The sequence below is a fragment of the Salvelinus alpinus genome, chromosome 7 (assembly GCF_045679555.1).
Source record: "Salvelinus alpinus chromosome 7, SLU_Salpinus.1, whole genome shotgun sequence".
Taxonomy (NCBI): Eukaryota; Metazoa; Chordata; class Actinopteri; order Salmoniformes; family Salmonidae; genus Salvelinus; species Salvelinus alpinus.
This window is the reverse complement of record NC_092092.1, coordinates 42,981,297-43,005,225: the sequence shown is the minus strand read 5'-3', so window position 1 is coordinate 43,005,225 and position 23,929 is coordinate 42,981,297. Positions and strand designations below refer to the sequence as shown.

The 23,929-nt window shown below is 42.5% G+C and overlaps 1 protein-coding gene across 1 annotated transcript in view; it reads right to left on the bottom strand.

The window, feature by feature from the left end:
* Positions 1 to 23,929, bottom strand: part of LOC139581065 (GPI ethanolamine phosphate transferase 2-like) — a 114,402-nt gene that overhangs the window by 73,839 nt on the left and 16,634 nt on the right. The window contains exon 5 of the mRNA XM_071410429.1: positions 1,299 to 1,437. Coding sequence (XP_071266530.1) covers positions 1,299 to 1,437 — 139 coding nt within the window. The remainder of the gene's footprint in view (positions 1 to 1,298; positions 1,438 to 23,929) is intronic.

Below are 23,929 nucleotides of genomic sequence, written 5' to 3'. Positions count from 1 at the left end.
TTCGTTCCACATAATGCCATCTATTTTGTGAAGTGCACCAGTCACTCCTGCAGTAAAGCACCCCCACAACATGATGATGCCACCCCCGTGCTTCACGGTTGGGATGGTGTTCTTCGGCTTGCAAGCCTCCCCCTTTTTCCTCCAAACATAACAATGGTTATTATGGCCAAACAGTTCTATTTTTGTTTCATCAGACCAGAGGACGATTCTCCAAAAAGTACGATATTTGTCCCAATCTGCAGTTGCAAACAGTAGTCTGGCTTTTTTATGGCGGTTTTGGAGCAGTGGCGTCTTCCCTGCTGAGCGGCCTTTCAGGTTATGTCGATACACGACTCATTTTACTGTGGAAATAGCTACTTTTGTACCTGTTTCCTCCAGCATCTTCACAAGGGCCTTTGCTGGGATTGATTTGCACTTTTCGCACCAAAGTACGTTCATCTCTAGGAGACAGATGCGTCTCCTTCCTGAGCAGTATGACGGCTGCGTGGTCCCATGGTGTTTATACTTGCGTACTATTGTTTGTACAGATGAACGTGGTACCTTCACGCGTTTGGAAATTGCTCCCAAGGATGAACCAGACTTGTGGAGGTCTACAATTTTGTTTTCTGTGGTCTTGGCTTGATTTTCCCATGATGTCTAGCAAAGAGCCACTGAGTTTGAAAGTAGCCCTTGAAATACATCCACAGGTACACCTCCAATTGACTAAAATTATGTAAAGTAGCCTATCAGAAGCTTCTAAAGCCATGACATCATTTTCTGGAATTTTCCAAGCTGTTTAAAGGCACAGTCAACTTAGTGTATGTAAACTTCTGACCCACTGGAATTGTGATACAGTGAATGATAAGTGAAATAATCTGTCTGTAAACAATTGTTGGAAAAATTACATGCACAAAGTAGATGTCCTAACCGACTTGCCAAAACTATAGTTTGTTAACAAGAAAAGTGTGAAGTGAAAAACTAGTTTTAATGACTCCAACCTAAGTGCACGTAAACTTCTAACTTCAACTGTATTTATCCAGGCGTGTATGCGTGTGTGGCTCAGGCACTCTGGAGTAGGCCCCTGCTTATCATAAGATATATTAATCCTCACTCAGGAAAAATGTGGCTATGTGAAAACAAATGAAAATGCATATAAAAGGGGTGGACCGAAGCTACGATATTTTCACTATATCGTTATGGAGCCGTGCTGTGGTATGGATTTGAACACGAGTGTGAATGTGCCTAGTTGTGCACTGACAGCAAGACAGACTGAGACTGACAGGCTAAAGGATAACAGGAGAGCCAATGAAAGTGCTTACCTTTCCTCTTGAAGGCAGGGCTGATGAGCACCAGGGGGGTGTTGACCTCATGCGCAGACGAGCCCCCGTGGCTGCCCGTCTCGGACATCCCGTGGTCCCCACACAGCACCAGCAGGTAGGGTAGTGCACCCTCTGTCTCCTGAGGACACATGGGACACAAGCAGACCAAATGTTGACATATGGCCATTTATCAGAAACTTAGCATATATTCAGTAAGTGGCCCATGACATAAGACTGAGTCTGGGGAGGGAAAAACTCTGTCTTCATCAGCCTCAATAGGCTATCCTTCACAGATAATGCCAGCCTAAAAGTGCCAGCAGTAATTCTATTGTATCCCTTCGGCAGTTTGTAAGCATAATGGGTTCATATATTCACATTGTAAAATAACAATTGTTCCGCTTGTGCAGTCAATTCAGGGCTACTTTAAAATTCTAGCCACGGTCATCTGATCTCTACTCAACTCCCTACGAGGGATTTATCAGGAAGAAAGTGTGGGCTTCAACAGGTAATAGAAACGCACAGTCAGCGGAGAAATGGGGCTCGTGGAAATATCTGTTTGAAATAGAGGCCTGCTGCTGGAAGAAGCAGCCTCACCTCATGTCCTCCATTCACTGGAGCGAAACAGTGGAGTTTCTAAACAGCGCCTGAGGGGCTAGGCTCACTCTCTCTTCAGGGAATGGAAGGTGGTTAGCGCCGTTTCACTTCAAAGAACCTCTCAGGCACTCTCCTCCAAACTAGCCTGCCTCCTTTAGCAGTGCAAGCTAACGAAAGCCTGAGTCCCTACCAGGTTTAGCTGCTCGCCCTAACCAAGCCAGCTATTTTCAAATCAATGGCATTTTAAGTGAGCGAGCTACGCTCCAAACCTTCCTCCTCGTCAGCAGCCTGCATAGCCAGCTACTCTCATGAGCAGTTCATGCTAAAAGTGTCATCTACTGTAGACTATTATATCCATCTCCTGGTAGATTATACTACCCCCAAAAAATAAGCTAACCCTCTCTGAGAGCTGAATCTGTACTGTACAGTATATGCATGAGGAGGCAGAGAGACGTGATCTGGCAAAGTCACCTGTGGCCATTCCAAATATAATTATGCTGTCATGCGACCATGAATATCAACCACTCGTTGGTACATGCTTTATTTTTCCCAAAGCCACAGTTTCAAACTATCGGGTGGCGGGAAATTCCGACTGCGTCTTCAATAGAAAGTTATTTCGGGTTTTGGGAAACCCATGTCAGGCTCCTCAGAACTCACCAGGTAGCTAGTAAGGAAGCTAGTAGCACTGCAGCAGTAAATCCAAGTAATTCAATAAGCCACATTTCACCAAAATGTCTAGGCCTATTAAATAATACATGAAGCAATACTGCAATACTGAACTCAAGCAATACTGAACTTAAGCAATACTGAATCACAACAACAGTATTAACTGCAAACGCAAAGACAGTTGGGCTTTACGTAATAGTCATTTGCGCTGCGCGGAAAAAGGGACACAACTCCCATAGATGAAGTCTGGAGATTAAGAAAAGTTAAGTCGAGGCCTCGAGCCCCCACAACACTTGGCCAACTTTGATTGGTGTTTAAGCAGCGAGTCAGGGACCTGCTCGCCACCACCACTCTGTGAGCTTTCCTGACTGCCAGGCAATTTGTATTTCTGCTAAACAAACCCAAGGCCTCCTCAAGCGGGGTGCTTAGCACCAGCAGGAGAGCGTCAACCTGCCAGACGTCGGAAGTTGCATTTGCAGTCTGGTGGAAGGCAAGGAGACAAACGTTGAAAAGTCTGTCAGGAATGAAGATCGATGAACCGCGGGCGAAGAAAAAGAGTGGCCTTATCACCCTGGATTGGGTTATTCATTCAGTTGAGTCTTTAAGGAGGTAGAGCAAAAGAAACAGGGGAAAGAGAACAATGCTCCTTTCCCTCCCCTGCACTGAGGCAGCCATTGTGATTTACGATGCGGTACTGCAAGTGTGCTCATTTGTAGCCTACCCAATACATATGTTGCCATGCCTTATTCCGATTGATTTAATGCCAAGCTTCTGGGAGTAATCAACAAATTGTAAATGTTTCACAAAGCGGAATGAACAACACGACACCAACGAACTGCTTCTTTTCAACAAAAAATAAACTCATCCCATTTTCAATGAAAGACAATTTGTCTTCAACTTTTCACACGGCAAGTTGTGTGGGTGAAGGGGAGTGCAATTTGCAGCACCATTACAGAGTTTAGATCATAACGTGAGAGAGTGATGTCCTAGGAGAATAGGGGCTGACCCTGAGGCAAATTGTGGCAAGAATGAAAAAGGAAAAGGTAAAAGGATGAGGGATGGCCTTGTCCTGCATGTCAACCTCCTATTACCGAGGTCAGCACTCAACAGAGCTTTAAAAATGGGAAGAAAATCAATACTTTTCAAACCAAATGACAAACGTTCTCGGAAGTCTGAGCGTCTTTGCTGAAACGTTGATTGCTCAGGAACCCATAGCGAATGCGCCAGATCAAGACCACTATTGAAAGCTGTGGACTTCATGCCTTTGAATGTCATAGTGACATGGAATGTCATACCAAAATGGATAAATGCATGGAAGTTCTCTGGGTAGTGGCAAAAAGAGGATGTTTTTATGGATTGTTCTGTGGCTTGAAACAGACTACTCAAAGTGCTTTGACTCACAATTGAAGTTTGAAATATTCTGGTTTCACCTTTTAAAAATGCACAGTATCCGCAGAGAATTCCTTTGGGAGTTTTGCAAGGAAAATGTTTTACCTTCCCAAAACAATCATTGATCACATTTTCAAACATGTTCTTTGAGGTCCCCTTAGAGGCCTCAGGTTCTTTCCATGAGTGATGAGAGACCCCTTTATCAGGCCAAGCTTTCTGTGAAGACTATCTACCTTGAAGAGGTTCCGCTTTGACTTTCTACATTCAAGTTCTCAAAATATTTCATTTCAAGTAGTCAAGGTATACTTTTATTTGTTGATAATAATATGGAGAATGCCTTGCCTCAGTTGTCCATGGAATTGACCCATAGATAATTCTATGGGTGTGTATCTTTAGTGATTCAATACACATATTGATACTTGGGCTTCAATATGATACAGGAACAATGACATACACTTTGGAACCATTCAATACAATAACATGGTGCACGGACAATGTAATGTCATTTGGTTTGGCCTAACGGTAATAAACACACCATGAATGTGTTGGGTCATGGATAAGACCAGAGTTTACTGTGGGAAAAGTATTGGCCTGTGTGTGTTTGATAAGGGAACGCTCCGCCCTTTCAGATAAGACAGAAACACCATCACTTGAGGCTGAGAGCAAACTGAGAGCAAAAACTTTTATTGAAGCAGGGAGTCACCTTTGAGACCAGGGTCTCTTTCACAAGGGAGCCCTGCATATACAATTTCATAGGAGCAAATTCTCAACAACAAAAAAAATATATAAAACAAGTAAAATCCACTACACCACAAATTTAAGAAAAACTATTACATTCGTCAATAAGAAGGTCCCCAATCAATCATTTTAATTGCAGGAGCAGCACCAGAACATACAATTGCAATGTATTTTTTAGTTGGTTTCAGGTGCTTTAAAACTAAAAGTGGATTTATCTAGTTCGGTGGAGACTCAAGGAACGTCAAGAGTTAACCAACCTTGTGAACGGGTTTGGTATCTCATGTTTTTATATTTTAACAGCAGAGTTAGGTAAGTAGGGAAGCTTGAGTAAACAAAAAGGGAATAACGAAGTGATCTACGGGACCTTAATGAGGACCAGCCAGCCTTTTGATACAGGATGAAGTGGTGAGTAATAAAACTGTCACCTGTGGTTTAAATGGGTACTTTGGGATTTTCCCAGAGTCAGATGATCTTGTGGATACCATTTTTATGTCTCTATGTCCAGTATGAAGGAAGTTATAGGTAGTTTCAAGAGCCAATGCTAACCAGCGTTAGCGCAATGACTCGAAGTCTATGGGTATCTCATAGACGTCCATGGGTTGCCAGATCATTCTCAAACCACCTGTAAGAAGCCTGATCCAGGCCTATTTCATTCAGCCTTTGAATGAGAATGTAATGGTCAACAGTGTCGAAGGCCCTGGGAAGGTCTATAAATAAGGCAGCACAATGGTTTTTATATAAGCAATTTAACACATCATCTAGAACAAGCGTAGCAGTTGAAACGGTGCTATGCCCAGGTCTAAAACCAGACTGGTGCACATTAAGAATAGAATGAAAAGTTTAAAAAGTTCTTAGCTGAGACTTGGCCACGGATTCTAAAACGTTTGGAAAGGCAAGATCCTTTAGAAATGGGATGGTAGTTATCTAAGTCAGAAGGATTTCCTTCTTTATATAGGGGGTGGATATGTGTAACGTTCCAGATCTTAGGGAGAACACCAGAAACAATTGTCAAGTAAAACATATTAGGTTAATGATTCTGGGGCAGAGCAGCGCAGTACGTGTAATGAACACGATGGGAGACAGAGAGCTGGTTTCAAGAGCAGGGCGCAGCAGGTGTGTATTTGTAAAGGACCACAGGAGGAGGCAGGTAGCTGGGTCCTGGGGCAGGCAGAAAGTCATACACAGGGGGTCCAAAAAGGCAACAGTACAGGCAGGGAAAAGGCTAGTAACGTCGTCAGGGAGATCAGGCAATAGGTTGATAACAGGAAATCCGAAAGGCTAAAGTACAGGCAGGGAATAGGTAAAAGGAGTCGTTAGTGATGCAGGAAAAAACTATCATAAACGGGAAGATTTAGATTACGCAAGTATAAACACCATGGGACCACGCAGCCGTCATACCGCTCAGGAAGGAGACACATTCTGTCTCCTAGAGATGAACGTACTTTGGTGCGAAAAGTGCAAATCAGTCCCAGAACAACAGCAAAGGATCTTGTGAAGATGCTGGAAGGAACAGGTACACAAGTATCTATATCCACAGTAAAAAGAGTCCGATATCGCCATAACCTGAAAGGCCGCTCAGCAAAGAAGACGCTACTGCTCCAAAACCACCATAAAAAAAACAGACTACGGTTTGCAACTGCACATGGGAACAAAGATCGTACTTTCTGGAGAAATGTCCTCTGGTCAGCTGAAAGAAAAATAGAACTGTTTGGCCATAATGACCATCGTTATGATTGGAGGAAAAAGGGGGATGCTTGCAAGCCGAAAAACACCATCCCAACCGTGAAGCACGGGGGTGGCAGCACCATGTTGTGGGGGTTCTTTGCTGCAGGAGAGACTGGTGCACTTCACAAAATAGATGGCATCATGAGAAAGAAAAATTATGTGGATATATTGAAGCAACATCTCAAGACATCAGTCAGGAAGTTAAAGCTTGGTCGCAAATGAGTCTTCCAAATGGACAATGACCCCAAGCATACTTCTAAAGTTGTGGCAAAATGCCGTAAGGACAACAAAGTCAAGGTATTGGAGTGGCCATCACAAAGCCCTGACCTCAATCCTATAGCAAATTTGTGGGTTGTGTGAGCAAGGAGGCCTAGAAACCAGACTCAGTTACACCAGCTCTGTCAGGAGGAATGGGCCAAAACTCACCCAATTTATTGTGGGAAGCTTGTGGAAGGCTACCCGAAACATTTGACCCAAGGTAAACAATTTGAAGGCAATGCTACCAAATACTAATTGAGTGTATGTAAACTTCTGACCCACTGGGAATGTGATGAAAGAAATAAAAAGCTGAAATAAATCATTCTCTCTACTATTATTCTGACATTTCACATTCTTAAAATAAAGTGGTGATCCTAACTGACCTAAAACATTAAATATCAGGAATTTTGAAAAACTGAGATTAAAAATGTGTGGCTAAGGTGTATGTAAACTTCCGACTTCAACTCTAGGTCTGTAACAGTTTGGGTCTAAAGTGTCTCCCCCTTTGAAGAGGAGGATGACCGCGGCAGCTTTCCAATCTTTAGGGATACGAAAGAGAAGTTGAACAGGCTAGTAATAGGGGTTGCAACAATTGCGGCGGATAATTGTAGAAAGAGAGGGTCAAGATTGTCTAGCCCGGCTGATTTGAAGGGGTCCAGATTTTGCAGCTCATTCAGAACATTGGCTATCTGAATTTGGGTGAAGGAGAAATGGGGGAGGCTTGGGCAAGTAGCTGTGGGGGGTGCAGGGCTGTTGACCGGGGTAGGGGTAGCCAGGTGGAAAGCATGGCCAGCCATAGAAAAATCCTTATTGAAATTCTCAATTATCGTGGATTTATCGTTGGTGACAGTGTTTCCTAGCCTCAGTGCAGTGGGCAGCTGGGAGGAGGTGCTGTTATTCTCCATGGACTTTACGGTGTCCCAGAATTTTGGGGAGTTTGTGCTAGAGATGCACATTTATGTTTGAAAAAGCTAGCCTTTGCTTTCATAACTGCCTGTGTATATTGGTTCCTAACATCCCTGAAAAGTTGCATATCGCGGGGGCTATTCGATGCTAATGCAGTACGCCACAGGATGTTTTTGTGTTGGTCAAGGGCAGTCAGGTCTGGAGTAAACCAAGGGCTATATCTGTTCCTGGTTATACATTTTTGGAATGGGGCATGCTTATTTAAGATGGTGAGGAAAGCACTTTTAAAAGAATAGCCAGGCATCCTCTACTGACGGAACGAGGTCGATATCCTTCCAGGATACCCGGGCCAGGTCGATTAGAAAGGCCTGCTTGCTGAAGTGTTTTAGGGAGCGTTTGACAGTGATAAGGGGTGGTCGTTTGACCGCAGACCCATTACGGACGCAGTCAATAAGGCAGCAATCACTGAGATCCTGGTTGAAGACAGCAGAGGTGTATTTGGAGGGCAGCTTGGTTAGGATGATATCTATGAGGGTGCCCGAGTTAACAGATCTGGGGTTGTACCTGGTATGTTCATTGATAATTTGTGTGAGATTGAGGGCATCTAGTTTAGATTGTAGAACGGCCGGGGTGTTAAGCATGTCCCAGTTTAGGTCACCTAACAGTACGAGCTCTGACAATAGATGCGGGGCAATCAATTCACATATGGTGTCGAGGGCACAGCTGGGGGCAGAAGGTGGTCTATAGCAAGCGGCAACGGTGAGAGACTTGTTTTTGGAAAGGTGGATTTTTAAAAGTAGAAGCTTAAACTGTTTGGGCACAGACCTGGATAGTATTACAGAACATCTCTGCAGTAGATTGCAACGCCGCCCCCTTTGGCAGTTCTATCTTGTCGGAAAATGTTATAGTTAGGGATGGAAATTTCAGGGGTTTTGGTGGCCTTCCTAAGCCAGGATTCAGACACAGCTAGGACATCCGGGTTGGCAGAGTGTGCTAAAGCAGTGAATAAAACAAATTTAGGGAGGAGGCTTCTAATGTTAGCATGCATGAAACCAATGCTTTTACGGTTACAGAAGTCAACAAATGAGAGCGCCTGGGGAATGGGAGTGGAGCCAGGCATTGCAGGGCCTGGATTAACATCTACATCACCAGAGGAACAGTAGGATAGGGGTACGGCTAAAGGCTATAAGAACTGGTCGTCTAGTGCGTTCGGAACAAAGCGTAAAAGGAGCAGGTTTCTGGGAACGGAAGAATAGACTCAAGGCATAATGTACAGAAAATGGTATGGTAGGATGTGAATACAGTGGAGGTAAACCTAGGCATTGAGTGATGATGAGAGAGATATTGTCTCTAGAGACACCATTTAAACCACGTGAGGTCACCGCATGTGTGGGAGGTGGAACAAAAGGGTTAGCTAAGGCATATTGAGCAGGGCTGGAGGCTCTACAGTGAAATAAGACAATAATCACTAACCAAAACAGCAATGGACAAGGCATATTGACATTAGGGAGAGGCATGCGTAGCCGAGTGATCATGGAGTCTAGTGAGTAGCTAGGTGTGCTGGAGACACGGCGATTCAGACAGCTAGCGGGCCAGGGCTAGCAGAAGGGCCTTAGGGGAACGTCGCGATGGAAGAGTCAGTTGTAGCTCCCTCGGGCGGTTATGTCGGCAGACCAGTCGTGATGGATCGGCAGGGCTCCGTGTAGTAAAAGGGTCCATTCCAATTGGCATTGTAGCCCAAGAAAATTGGCTGATGGACCTCTTCAGCTAACAGTCTGATATGCTCTAGACAGCTAGCGGGCCGCGGCTAGCAGGCTAGCAGAATGGCATTTAGGGGACGTCGCAATGGAGGAGCCTGTTGAAAACCCCCTCGGGCAGATTACGTCGGTAGACCAGTCGTGATGGATCGGCGGGGCTCCGTATCGGCAGTAAAAGGGGTTAAGGCCAATTGGCAAAATAGGTATTGTAGCCCAAGGAGTGGCTGATGGACCTCTTCAGCTAGCCGGGAGATGGACCTAGCATAGGCTAGCTCCAGGCTAATTTGTGCTTGCTTTGGGACAGAGATGTTAGCCAGGAGTAGCCACTCGGATAGCAGCAAGCTAGCTGCGATGATCCAGGTGGAAAGGTTCAGAGCTTGCAGTAGGAATCCGGAGATGTGGGGAAAAAGAGTCTGGTATGCTCTGGGTTGAATCGCGCTGTGCAGACTGGCAGGAGTTGTACGGGCTAAAGGTTAGCTGATGACGGCTAGCTAGTAGCTAGTAAGCTGGTTAGCTTTTGTTGGGGGTTCCGGTTCTAAAATAAAATAAAATAGCAGATCCATACCACATTGGTTGAGGCTGGTTGCAGGAGAGTATGTTGGAGTTGAGGTTAAAAAATATATTTCTTAATATATACGAAATATGTGCGAAGAAAAAAAGATACATACACGGGACACGACAAGACGAAGACAAAGACGCCTGACTGCTACGCCATCTTGGATCTCTGACAATGACGGCCTACACCAGCCAAACCCAGACGAAGCTGGGCCAACAGTGCACCGCCCTAAGGGACTCCCAATCACGGCCGGTTGTGAGACAGCCTGGATTTGAACCAGGGTGTCTGTAGTGACGCCTCTAGCACTGAGATGCTGGGTGTTTCCCAAACATCTGTCTGAGTTAGAATCGCCTGTCCGTCCATCCACCACTCAGTCTGCAGTCCCACATCGACTGTAGACGCATGGAGAGGAGCGTGGTCAGGAACATAGTCACTGTCCAGCCACCGTGGGTCAACTCTCTGTTCGGCAAAGTGTTTGACCGCACCCAGAGGCGTCTTGGGAGGTGGACCAGCAACCTGTTTGAATACACTCAGAGGCTTCTGTGGAGCTGGACCTGCGGTCGCAGGGAGAGCAATCTTCTGCTCCGAACCAAGATTAGCTCCAAGGACATGGCTGAGTTTGGGTTGGTTTCTAGATTGATGGATATCTAAACCACTAGATGTTGTCATCTGTGAGACTGTGATGGTATTCCTAGCTTAGATGACAAATAACGGTTAATTCTGTTCAAAATTACATTATTCCACAGATCATAGTAACACATTTGTATTAATGATTTAAAACAGATTTTCAACGCAGTATTTAGGAGTTGCGTGTACTTTAATTGCTTTATATAAATATACTACTGTACATCCAGAAAAAAACAACGAAAACAAAAAATGTACAACAGGAGATCAAGAGGAGACAAACCGTAGAATCAAAACCAACTAAAAAGAATGAGCCACAAACAGTGAATAATCTTCACTGAACATAGAGGATGAAAAGCAAATCCCAGCATTTTTGTGTGTGTGCGTGCATGCCGGTGCTAAGAAGGGATCTGAGAGCCACCAGTCTGGAAATCACATTAAATGAGCTTAGGACAAAAAGTGTTAGAAACCACTGTACTAGGGAATGGAACAGGCAATGGAAAAGGGGATAGAGTCCAATCCGTCGCTTTTCTTGCATGGTTTCATGCATAAGAAAGCATTGTTGGTTAAGGAACCCGCCTAATAAGCAATGCTCAGTCCTGTATAGTGACAGTGCAACATTAATACTGCATGAGAGTGAAAACAATCACACTGGGGGAAATGTGCTGTATGCATCATCACTTCACTAAAAATGGGGAGCAATGTCACCTTGAATTTCAAAGCAAACATTAAAACATGACATGTTGTCTACAGACTGTATCCTCGTCGGATTGTGAAAACAATGCTAATACAGTTGAAGTCGGAAGGTTACATACACCTTAGCCAAACACATTTAAACTCAGTTTTTCACAATTCCTGACATTTAATCCTAGTAAAAAGCCCCTGTCTTAGGTCAGTTAGGATCACCACTTAATTTTAAGAATGTGAAATGTCAGAATAATAGTAGAGAGAATTATTTATTTCAGCTTTTATTTCTTTCATCACATTCCCAGTGAGTCAGAAGTTTACATACACTCAATTTGTATTTGGTAGCATTGCCTTTAAATTGTTTAACTTGGGTCAAACGTTTTGGGTTGCCTTCCACAAGCTTCCCACAATAATTTGGGTGAATTTTGGACATTCCTCCCGACAGAACTGGTGTAACTGAGTCTGGTTTGTAGGCCTCCTTGCTCGCACACGCTTTTTCAGTTCTGCCCACAAATTTTCTATAGGATTGAGGTCAGGGCTATGTGATGGCCACTCCAATACCTTGACATTGTTGTCCTTAAGCCTTTTTGCCACAACTTTGGAAGTATACTTGGGGTCATTGTCCATTTGGAAGACCCATTTGCGACCAAGCTTTAACTTCCCGAATGATGTCTTGAGATGTTGCCTCAATATATCCACATAATTTTCCTTCTCATGACACCATCTATTGTGTGAAGTCCCTCCTGCAGCAAAGCACCCCCACAACGGTTGGGATGGTGTTCTTCGGCTTGCAAGCTTCCCCCTTTTTCCTACAAACATAACGATGGTCATTATGGCCAAACAGTTCTATTTTTGTTTCATCAGACCAGAGGACATTTCACCAAAAAGTATGATCTTTGTCCCCATGTGCAGTTGCAAACCGTAGTCTGGCTTTTTTATGGAAGTTCTGGAGCAGTGGCTTCTTCCTTGCTGAGCGGCCATTCAGGTTATGTCGATATAGGACTCGTTTTACTGTGGATATAGATACTTTTGTACCTGTTTCCTCCAGCATCTTCACAAGGTCGTTTTACTGTGCTGTTGTTCTGGGATGGATTTGCACTTTTCGCACCAAAGTACGTTCATCTCTAGGAGACAGAACGTGTCTCCTTCCTGAGCAGTATGACGGCTGCGTGGTCCCATGGTGTTTATACTTGCGTACTATTGTTTGTACAGATGAACGTGGTACCTTCAGGCATTTGGAAATTGCTCCCAATGATGAACCAGACTTGTGGAGGTCGACCATGTATTTTCTGAGGTCTTGGCTGATTTCTTTAGATTTTCCCATGATGTCAAGCAAAGAGGCACTGAGTTTGAAGGTAGGCCTTGAATTACATCCACAGGTACACCTCCAATTGACTCAAATGATGTCAATTAGCCTATCAGAAGCTTCTAAAGCCATGACATAATTTCCTGGAATTGTCCAAGCTGTTTAAAGGCACAGTCAACTTAGTCTATGTAAACTTCTGACCCACTGGAATTGTGATATAGCGAATTATAAGTGAAATAATCTGTCTGTAAACAATTGTTGGAAATATTACTTGTGTCATGCACAAAGTAGATGTCCTAACCGACTTGCCAAAACTATAGTTTGTTAACAAGAAATGTGTGGAGTGGTTGAAAAACGAGTTTTAATGACGCCAACCTAAGTGTATGTAAACTTCCGACTTCAACTGTACATAGAGCTACCCAAGCAGAACATGGGCTAAGACTGTACATAATCATAGCAGGAGGAAACGTCACCAGCCATAATGTGCATCTTCTTCACAGCTTTCTATGAGTGCCATTTGCCATTTTCTAGCCTAGGTCTAATTATGCCAGTGTGGGTCTTAAATTATAGGCATGCCACTCAAAGAGGATCTCTCTCTCTCTCTCTCACACACACCTTGCTGGGTTCTAGTTTGAAATAGGAGGAGACTCCGCCTAAAGAAGGGTATAAATACTTGTGCTGGTGGAAACATGTTTTTGTGTTTTTCACTCAATATTAGGAAGGTGTTCCTAATGTTTGGTACACGGTATACTTTGTTTTCTGTCTTTCTGTTGTCTGGAGGTCAAACCAAGATTGTTAAAACAGTCAGTCTGGACAACCCCTCCCTTTCTCTCTGCCTTTTCTCTCACCCTCAGTTAATGTCACCTCTCCCAGCTCTTACTGACACCTACTCTCTCTTTCCATTTACTTAACCAGCATCATCATCCACTGAGCACCAACCGACACCGGACGTCCATGGACATTAAAAAGTAGTTGAAATGCGGTCATTCCACCCTGGCCTTGATGCTAACGTCCACAGACGGACCCGGACTGGACCAAATTTGAATCTATCATATACAGTGCATTCGGAAAGTATTCAGACCGCTTGACTTTTTCCACATTTTGTTACGTCAAAGCCGTATAATGAAATTGATTCTTTCTCCACACAATACCCCATAATGACAAAGCAAAAACCGTTTTTTTTTTTAAATTTTGCAAATCAAAAACATCACATTTACATAAGTATTCAGACCCTTTACTCAATACTTTTTTAAAGCACCCTTGGCAGTGATTCCATCCTTGAGTATGACGCTATAAGCTTGGCACACCTTTATTTGAGGAGTTTCTCCTATTCTTCTCTGCAGATCCTCTCAAGCTCTGTCAGGTTGGAAGGGGTTGATCTCTCCAGAGGTTTTCGATCGGGTTCAAGTCCGGGCTCTGGCTGGGCCACTCAAGGACATTCAGAGACTTGTCCCGAAGCCACTCCTATGTTGTCTTGGCTTGCGTCTGGCCATTACCATAAATGCCTGATTGGTAGAGTGCTGCAGAGATGGGTGTCCTTCTGGAAGGTTCTCCAGTCTCCACAGAGGAACTCTGGTCGAGTTATTGGTCACCTCCCTGACCAAGATTCTTCTCCCCCGATTGCTCAGTTTGGCCGGGTGGCCAGCTCTAGTCTTGGTGGTTCCAAACCTCTTCCATTTAAGAATGATGGAGGTCCACTGTGTTCTTAGGGACGTTCAATACACCAGACATTATTTGGAACCCTTCCCGCAGATCTGTGCCTCGACAGAATCCTGTATCGGAGATATACGGACAATTCCTTCAACCTCATGGCTTGGTTTTTCCTCTGACATGCAACTGTGGGACCTTATGTAGACAGGTGTGTGCCTTTCAAAATCATGTCCAATCAATTGACTTTACCACAGGTGGACTCCAATCAAGTTGTAGAAATATCTCCAGGATGATCAATGAAAACAGGATGCACCTGTGCTCAATTTTGAGTCTCATAGCAAAGGGTCTGAATACCTATGTGAATAAGGTATTTCTGTTCCTTAGTTTTTATACATTTGCAAAAAAGTCTAAAAACCTGTTTATGCTTTGTCATTATGAGGTATTGTGTGTCGATTGATGAGGGAAAAAAATGCATTTAATACATTTTTGAATAAGGCTGTAATGTAACAAAATGTGGAAAAAGTAAAGGGGTCTGAATACTTTCCCGAATTCACTGTACGTACACCGAGTACACAAAACATTAAGAACACCTGCTCTTTTCATGACATAGACTGACCAGGTGAATCCAGGTGAAAGCTATGATCCCTTATTGATGTACTTGTTAAGTCCACTTCAATCAGTGTAGATGAAGAGAAGACAGGTTAAAAAGGATTTTTAAGCCGACACATTTGAGACATATATTGTGTATGCGTGCCATCCAGAGGCTGAATTGGCAATACAAAATATTTCAGTGCCTACAACTGCGGTTGTAGGTGCCAAGCGCACCGGTTTGTGTCAGTAACTGCAACGCTGCTGGGTTTTTCATGCTCAACAGTTTAAAGTGTATCAAGAATGGTCCACCACCCAAAGGACATCAAGCCAACTGTGGGCCAGCATCCCTGTGGAACGGTGGGGGGTGCAAGTGAATATTAGGAAGGTGTTCCTAATGTTTGATATACTCAGTGTATGTTTCACATATTTGGATAACACTGTACATTAGAGTACAGTTAGTGGAGCACAGTAGGGTACAATGCCCTACAAAGATAAAATGCAGTACCTATGAATTTGGTCAAAAATCTTTGATCTGTTGTAATGGCCAGGTATATTGTCTGATTAATGTGGTATTTAGTTCAGACACAAGAACAAGCCAGTTGATCAGAATATATCATGGAGTATCTGTCACACGCTGATCTGTTTCACCTGTCCTCATTATTGCCTCCACCCCATCCAGGTGTCGCATGTTTTCCCCAGTGTATTTATCCCTGTAATTCCTGTCTCTCTGTGCCAGTTTGTCTTGTATGTACCAAGTCAACCAGCGGTTTTTCCCCCATTCTCCTGCCTTTGCTATTCTTTTTCTAGTTGTCCTGGTTTTGACCCTTGCCTGTTTCTGGACTCTGTACCCTCCTGCCTGACCATTCTGCCTGCCTTGTCCTCGAGCATGCCTGCCACTCTGTACCTCCTGGACTCTGAACAGGTTTTGACCTTTTGCCTGTCCACGACCATTCTCTTATCTACTCCTTTTTGGATTATTAAACATCTAAGACTCCAACCATCTGCCTCCTGTGTCTGCATCTGAGTCTTGCCTTGTGTTATGATAGTATCGGAAATTGCTGTCTGTCTAGACAGAAAAATACATAGTTACTGTGTTTTGTCTTTGTGGGGCAGTACAGTACAGTACGTTGAGTAGAGCACAGTAGAGTACAATATAGTACAGTATAGGACAGTAGAGCACAGTATATTGTACTGTACTGAACACTACTTTGCTCTTTTGTGCTGTATTGTACTGCACTGTACTCTACTGTGGTCTGCTGCAATGTGATGTCAAAACTTGTGAAAAACGAGGAGACAGACAAATATCCATAATTTTGCATTTTTGTGCAGTACAGATCAGGGAGCCATGATGTAACTCTGTTACTGTAATTCCATTACCGGGTATAAATCCACTTCACTTACTGTAGTTCAATAGGTTGTTTTCAAGGCGCCATGTCATAGCTGACACCCATTCTTTCTGCAGGAGATTTTTTCCTAATTCCGTTACCAACGTTTTCCCACTAAATTCCACTAAAGTAGTCCTTGTGCATAGAGTATGGTTTAACTTTGAAAACAATGTTTTTTTGTTTAGCACATATTTTAGCACATAAGTCAAAGCGTAATTCCGTTACCATGGAATTGCCCACAATTCATCTGAAGACTCAACACTTACATTCTTTCCAAAAGACCAATAAGAAATAGAATTGATGAAGTGATTATGTACGTGAAAGAAAAAATGCAATTTGATTGGCTGGATCGGGTGCCCCGGAAAGCGCATAGACTTAGTAATTTAGAGGCCCACTGAATAATGACTAGATTCCTACATGGTTACATTCAAGAGAAGTGAAACTCAATCTGGTATCAAATTATGTCTGTATTACAAAATGCCGCACACAGAAGCACTGCTGGTTCTTTAAGAGACGGTAGTTCATCTGAGGATGTGAATCGGTCATGCACAAACCTCTCCACGTTTAATAGAAAATGCACGTTTCTCCATCAGTGTGTATTGAACGGTGGTCTATGCCAGGGTTTCCTCAAACTGGGTCCACGTTATGGGTTTTGCCCTAGCGCTACACAGCTGATTCAAAGAACCAACTCATCATCAAGCTTTGATTATTTCAAATCAGCTGTGCTAAGGCATAAACCACAATGTGCACCCAGGGACGGGCCCAGGACCGACTTTGGGAAACCCTGCTCTATGCAACAATTTGGTGATCAATTTGATTTCCTCAAGGTTTTAGAAAAATGCAGCCTAGCCGTAAGAGCTTACCTTTTAACGTTAACACAATCCCAAAAACATCCGTTGCAGGGGCATGTTTTCAATCTCAGAGAACCAATTATTTTCTATACACCGAAGGACGAACATTCAGTGTATACGAGAAATTGGTTCTTGCCGGTAAACATACTTCCAATTAAATTCAAACTCAATTCAATTCCTGTATTCCAGTTCCTGTGTGTGTTTTTACCTTTCAAGTCAGGACGTTTAAATAGACTAGTTATGCTCTCCTTTGATTGACATCGGAGGATAAGTGCAAAAACTAAATGCATTATCAAAAAAGTGTAGAGTACAAGAGTCCGATCTTGTTTCATGGCTAATTCTTTACTGCTTTGTTTGAAAAATGTCCCCCCCTGCCACTCTAATGAGCAGTCAAGTCTTCTCGATCTGGGTGATTGAGATTGATCTTGGGAGGAAGAAAAGCTGTTCAGCGATGTCTAATATATTATTTCTGCTTCATGCTCAGCGTACGGGTAAGTGTGGGACTTGCCATTCTTTAATTCTACAATTGTGTTCCAACCCAGGTCATCAAACCCTAGGAGTAGTTGAATCAAGTGTTGCTGAGCTATTGGATCCAGGACTAGACTGATTGGCCCGGAGAGTGCACACACACATTTTGTTATGTTACAAAGTGGGATTTAAAAGGATTTAATTGATTTTCTTTTTTGTCAACAATCTACACATTACTCAGACATGTCAAAGTGGAAGAATAATTCTAACATTTGTACAGAATTTAAGAAAAATAAACACATATTATATCTTGATTACATAAGTATTTAACCCTGTGTCAATACGTGAGAATCACCTGTGGCAGCGATTACAGTTGTGAGTCTTTCTGGGTTGTCTCTAAAAGCTTGGGTTGTACAATATCTGCACATTGTTCTTAAAAATTCTTCAAGCTCTGTCAAGTTGGTTGTTGATCATTGCTAGACAGCCATTTTTAAGTCTTGCCATAGATTTTCAAGCTGATTTAAGTCAAAACTGTAACTCATCCACTAAGGAACATTCACGGTCGTCTTGGTAAGCAACTCCTGTGTACATTTGGCCTTTTATTTTAGGAATTTGTCCTGTCGAAAGGTGAATTTGTCTCCCAGTGTCTGTTGAAAAGCAGACTGAAACAGGTTTTCCTCTAGGAATCTGCCTGTACTTAGCTCTATTCTGTTTCTTTTTATAATAAAAAACTCCCTAGTCCTTGCCCATAACATGATGCAGACACCACCATTCTTGAAAATATGAAGAGTGGTACTCAGTGATTCTTTGTGTTGGATTTGCCCCAAATATAACACTTTGTATTCAGGACATAAGGACATTTCTTCGCCACATTTTTTTGCAGAATAGTGCCTTATTGCAAAATGGATGCTTGTTTTGGAATATTTTAATTCTGTACAGGTTTCCTTATCTTATTCTGTTAATTAGGTTAGTATTTTGGAGTAACTACAATGTTGTTGATCCATCCTCAGTTTTCTCCTATTACAGCCATTAAACTCTGTAACTGTTTTAAAGTCGCCATTGGCCTCATGGTGAAATCCCTTAGCGGTTTCCTTCCTCTCCAGCAACTGAGTTAGGAAGGGCCCCTGTATCTTTGTAGTGACCCGGTGTATTGATATACCATTCAAAGTGTAATTAATTACTTCACCATGCTCAAAGGGATTTTCAATGTCTTTTTTTTTCATTTTCTACCAATGGGTGCCCTTCTTTGCGAGGCATTGGAAAACATCCCATGTCTTTGTGGTATAATCCGTGTTTGAAATTCGCTGCTCGACTGAGTAACCTTACAGATAATTGTGTACGTGGGGTACAGAGATGAGGTAGTCATTCAAAAATCATGTTAAACACTATTATTTCAGTCCATACAACTTATGTGTCTTGTTAAGCAAATTGTTACTCCTGAACTTACACTGAGTGTACCAAAATTAGGAACACCAGCCTAATATTGAGTTGCACCCCTATCTTTTGCCCTCAGAACAGCCTCAATTCGTCAGGGCATGGACTCTACAAGGTATCGAAAGCATTCCACAAGGATGCTGGCCCATGTTGACGCCAAAGCTTCCCACAGTTGTGTTAAGTTGGCTGGATGTCTTTTGGGTGGTTGACCATTATTGATACAAACGGGAAACTGTTGAGCATGAAAAACCCAGGAGCGTTGCAGTTCATGACACAAACCTGTGCACCTGGCACCTAAAGTGTACTACAATACACCATTAAAAAGGCACTTAAATGTTTTGTCTTGCCCATTCACCCTTTGAATGGCACACATACTCGTCTCAATTGTCTGAAGGCTTAGAAATCCTTCTTTAACCTGTCTCCTCCCCTTCATCTACACTGATTAAAGTGGATTTAACAATAAGATTTAACAATAAGGGATCATAGATTTCACCCGGATTCACTTGGTCAGTCTGTCATGGAAAGAGCAAGTGTCCTTAATGTTTTGTACACTCTGTGTATTTAGGCTTGCCTTAACACAGGGGTTGAATTTCAGCTTTTCATTCATTTGATAACATTTCTAAAAACAGAATTCAACTTTGACATTATAGGGTATTGTGTGTAGGCCAGCGGCCAAAAATCTCAATTGAATCTATTTTAAATTCAGGTTGTAACAAAACAAAATGTGGAAAAAATGTAGATGCGTGAATACTTTCTAAAGGCACTGTACACGGTAGAAGGCACTGTACATCAGTCTCAGGAAACGAAACGCAAATAGTGTACTTTGGATTAACTATTCCCTTGATACAGCGTTGGCAAGAATGACAAGGGAATACAATGTGTCCTTCAAGGACTGGAGCTGTGCACCGTGCAGGGTTCCTATGACTGACATTACATGAGGTACGTATTGTAGAATTTGTTCGACTATCTGCAGAACATCTAGGTCTGGTTAAAATGTATCAGCCATCCTAAACTTACAATAAGTATATTTGGTGGCATCCCTCCTGTTATTTATTTTCTGGGGAGGGGGGTTGCCTTCAGCAGCCATTAAAACAGAGGGGAGAAAGAGAGTCATCTTTTGAAACCTCAGTGGAACAGACACAGTTTAAAAGAGCGAGGACAGGATTTTGACACGCACATACATGGCAAATTGTGCCTGCAACGTTTGCTCTCTTGTTGTTTCGGGGATGGGTGGATTTGGCGATGGCAGGTGACAGACACAGACAAACAAGGTGGCTGGTATATGGGAGCTGACATACGCTGATCAAGCCCAGGTTCTCTTTGCTTCCGTAATCCCTTTTATCGTAGACTCGTGAGAACCCAGCAGCAAGAGTATATTTGACAGGGCTGCTTTCAGCACAGTAGAAAACACATGCCGTGAAATCAAATTGTGCAAATGAGAGAACAACACCATAGATGTGCCAGGGCGGAGTTGGCTTTCTGAGCCATTCGTTTTGTTGCAGATTTCTTTGTATTTTTTATCCCTAAACGATTAAGAGGCTGCAACTTGCAAAGCATCAACCAATATCCTGTTTAGTTAGGATATACAGTGCCGTGAAAAAGTATTTGTCCCCTTTGAAATTTTCTCTGTATTTTAGAATTTTCTAGACACTGAATGTTATCAGGTCTTCAATCAAAATCTAATATTAGATAAAGGGAACCTGAGTGAACACAAAAAGGGGGGGAAATACTTTTTCACAGCGCTGTACAACCTTTGATGGTCAAGAAAACATATATTCAACTAAATCAAACATCAAATTATATCATTCAAGTAATAAGGCTAATGGTTTAGAAAACCCAGCCTTAGTCAGCATGATCATCTTCAGTCATGTTTTGTAGTCCCTCCACCTCTCTTTTTATAAGTAACAATTAGCTTGTCCTTTAACAAATGTCTTCAAACGAATGCGGACATGCCAACCATGAATAATTTTTTAAAATACCACTTCAGAGCGGCGGCAGGACCCCACGATGGCACGCGTGCGACACCCACACTGCTTAAATCATAGGCAAATGCACCTTTTTAGCCTAATGTTGGCAGAAGACTGTCTCAGTAGAAATGGTAGGTAATAGAGTCTTACCGGGGCTTGGTAATTGACTACTCTTCAGTAGACAACTGGAAATACGTTTAAATGTACAACCAGGGCTCTCCCTAAGATTTTCTGACAAGGTGGTGCCTAATGTTGGGTAGGTGGAGGTCTGGAAGTTGGAGCATTTTGCATTTTAAAAAAACCTGTAGCTGCCATTTCCTGAAACCTAGAGTCTTAAATGATATCAAACAATGTAGCCACAGGAGGGGCGTAGGCACGGGTGGACTTGGGAGCCAAGTTCACCCAATAAGATTGGACAATATTTGTATCTTTATCTAAACACAGTACTTAACTTGAGCAGGAGCTCACAGGAAATGAGTACCAGCAGCTAAAATGTTCTTCTGCTTGAGTTCCTGCACCTCCTATAGAATATTAGCTCAAAAGTATTGAGAAAATTCTGCACCTAAATATAAACAGTACCGACACCTAAAATGAGTACCGACATCTATTTCTATCCAAGTCAAGCACTGTCCTAAACATGCATACACCATCAGATAAAACAATAATAATAACAACAATAATATATTTGATTTGGCAGATGCCTTTCCAGACACTCAAAGACGTCTTACATTAGAAGTACATCTACATAAAATCTAGTGCTGTACATGAAATCTATTCCATGTAGGACAATGTAATGCATTTGCATTATGCTTGATTATTTACCAGGGAAAAACTAAAACAAATCAGCTTATCAATTTGAAAACATTATTGGTGGGTTCTGGCACATGTCACTCCACAGTGATACCATGTGCAGTAAACAGTAGCTACAGCTGTGTAGGCTAGGCTATACTGTGTAGGCCACTCACTGTTAGCTAGCTAGACTTGGCAAACAAAACCACATAAAATGGCCAAACAAATCTCACTGTTACATTTGTTCAAGAAACCGCATATAGAAAAGGATGTTGGAGCATTTGCCAAGTTATTTGATATTAGTGATTTCCCCATGAAGGGCCTCCAGTCCCCCTCTATATCAATCACTAATTGCATCGATCTAATCAAGGGCCTTAAAGACCGTTTCAGTACATACGAGACACATTTAAAGGTGATTTTGATTCAATCATTAAGGTTACAGATGATTTGATGGTCAAAATGAAATCCACAACTGGGATGCTAGCTACCAGTTCCCGAAACAAAAAACTGTTAGCAAGGTCTGGGGACTTGCACGTTACAATCTAAAGTGGGGAAAGCAGCCCCCGTTAGGAGCAACTCGGATTCACAGGCATTATGGAACGAGATATTGGACAGGCAATTTATAGAACTCAACAGTCGTTTTCAGAACAATCATACGGGATCATGAAGGAGGCCGCAGCTGCCTGCCTGCCCCGATCCGACTCGTTTGGTAAAATTACAGCGATACAGCAACTCAGTAACCATTATGGCATTTCTGTGGAGGACGTAGAACTAACTGTTTTTGTACAGCAGCTTCAACGAAAGTTACAAGAGGGTTGGTCGCCCAGCCAAACTACTTTTGATTTTTATTAAATAAATAAAAATTGTTTCTGTGCTAATAATGCGATAGATACACCTAATTCAGCTACCTTGCATGCCGGGTAACTGAAGTGATCCCATTTTGAACCATTTTATTTGTCTGACAATACAAACTCTGCCTTCCTGGCGAGCCCAGACAGTAAAATAGGTGCATCTGTAGGCATACCGTTGGCTAATCGGATACCTTAGATCACCGTGTCTACAGCAGTTTCCACGCGTCCACAGCAAAATGAATACTGGCTGTAGAGCAGGCTACTGTAAGATTTCAAAACCATGCCTAGAGCGAGAGATTGTCAGAGAATACAGCAAATGGGTGTATTTATGAGTGAGTTGTTTTTCCTACAACACTGTTTTTATTGAACACTTTTTTATTTATTTAACCAGGAAAATACCTTTTAGAAAGGAAACACGCTTTTCCACTTTGACTCACACTCTATGCCTCCCTCCTTTGAGACTGACCATCAGTCCAGTGAAATAAAATAAAAAATTCTCAATTTATGCTCCGATGTGCCTCGCAAGTACAGTGCCTTCATAAAGTATTCATACCTTTTCCACATTTTGTGTTACAGCCTAAATTTTAAATAGATTAAATTTAAATTTTCTGGTAACTGGCTTAGACAATACCCCCATAATATCAAAGTGTAATTATATTTTCAAAATGTTTACAAATTAATAAAAAACTAAAAGCTGAAATGTCTTGAGTCAATACATATTCATACCCTTTGTTATGGCAAGCCTAAATAAGTTCAGGAGCAAAAATGTGCTTAACAAGTCACATAATAAGTTGCATGGATTCACTCCGTGTGCAATACTGTTTAACATAATTTTTTCATGACCATCTCTGTACACCACACATACAACTATCAGTAAGGTCACTCAATCAAGCAGTGAATTTCAAACACAGATTCAAGCACAAACACCGGGGAGGTTTTCCAATGCCTCACAAAAAAGTCCACCTATTGGTGGATTGGTTAAAATAAAAAAGCAGACATTGAATATCCCTTTGAGCATGGTAAAGTTATTAATTACACTTGGGATGTTGGATCAATACACCCAGTCACTACAAAGATACAGGCCTCCTTCTGAACTCAGTTGCCGGAGAGGAAGGAAACCCCTCCCCATATATTCAAGCATAGTGGTGGCTGTGTCATGTTATGGGTGTAATCGTTAAGGACCGGGGAGTTTTTCAGGATAAAAAAAGAAACGGAATGGAGATGAGCAAAGGCAAAATCCTAGAGGAAAAGCTGTTTGTCTGCTTTCCACCAGAAACTGGGAGATTAATTCACATTTCAGCAGGACAATAACCCAAAACACAAGGCCAAATCTACTCGGAGTTGCTTACCAAGAAGACAGTGAATGTTCCTGAGTGGTCGAGTTACAGTTTTGGCTTAACTTGGCTTGAAAAACTATGGAAAAACTTGAAAATGGCTGT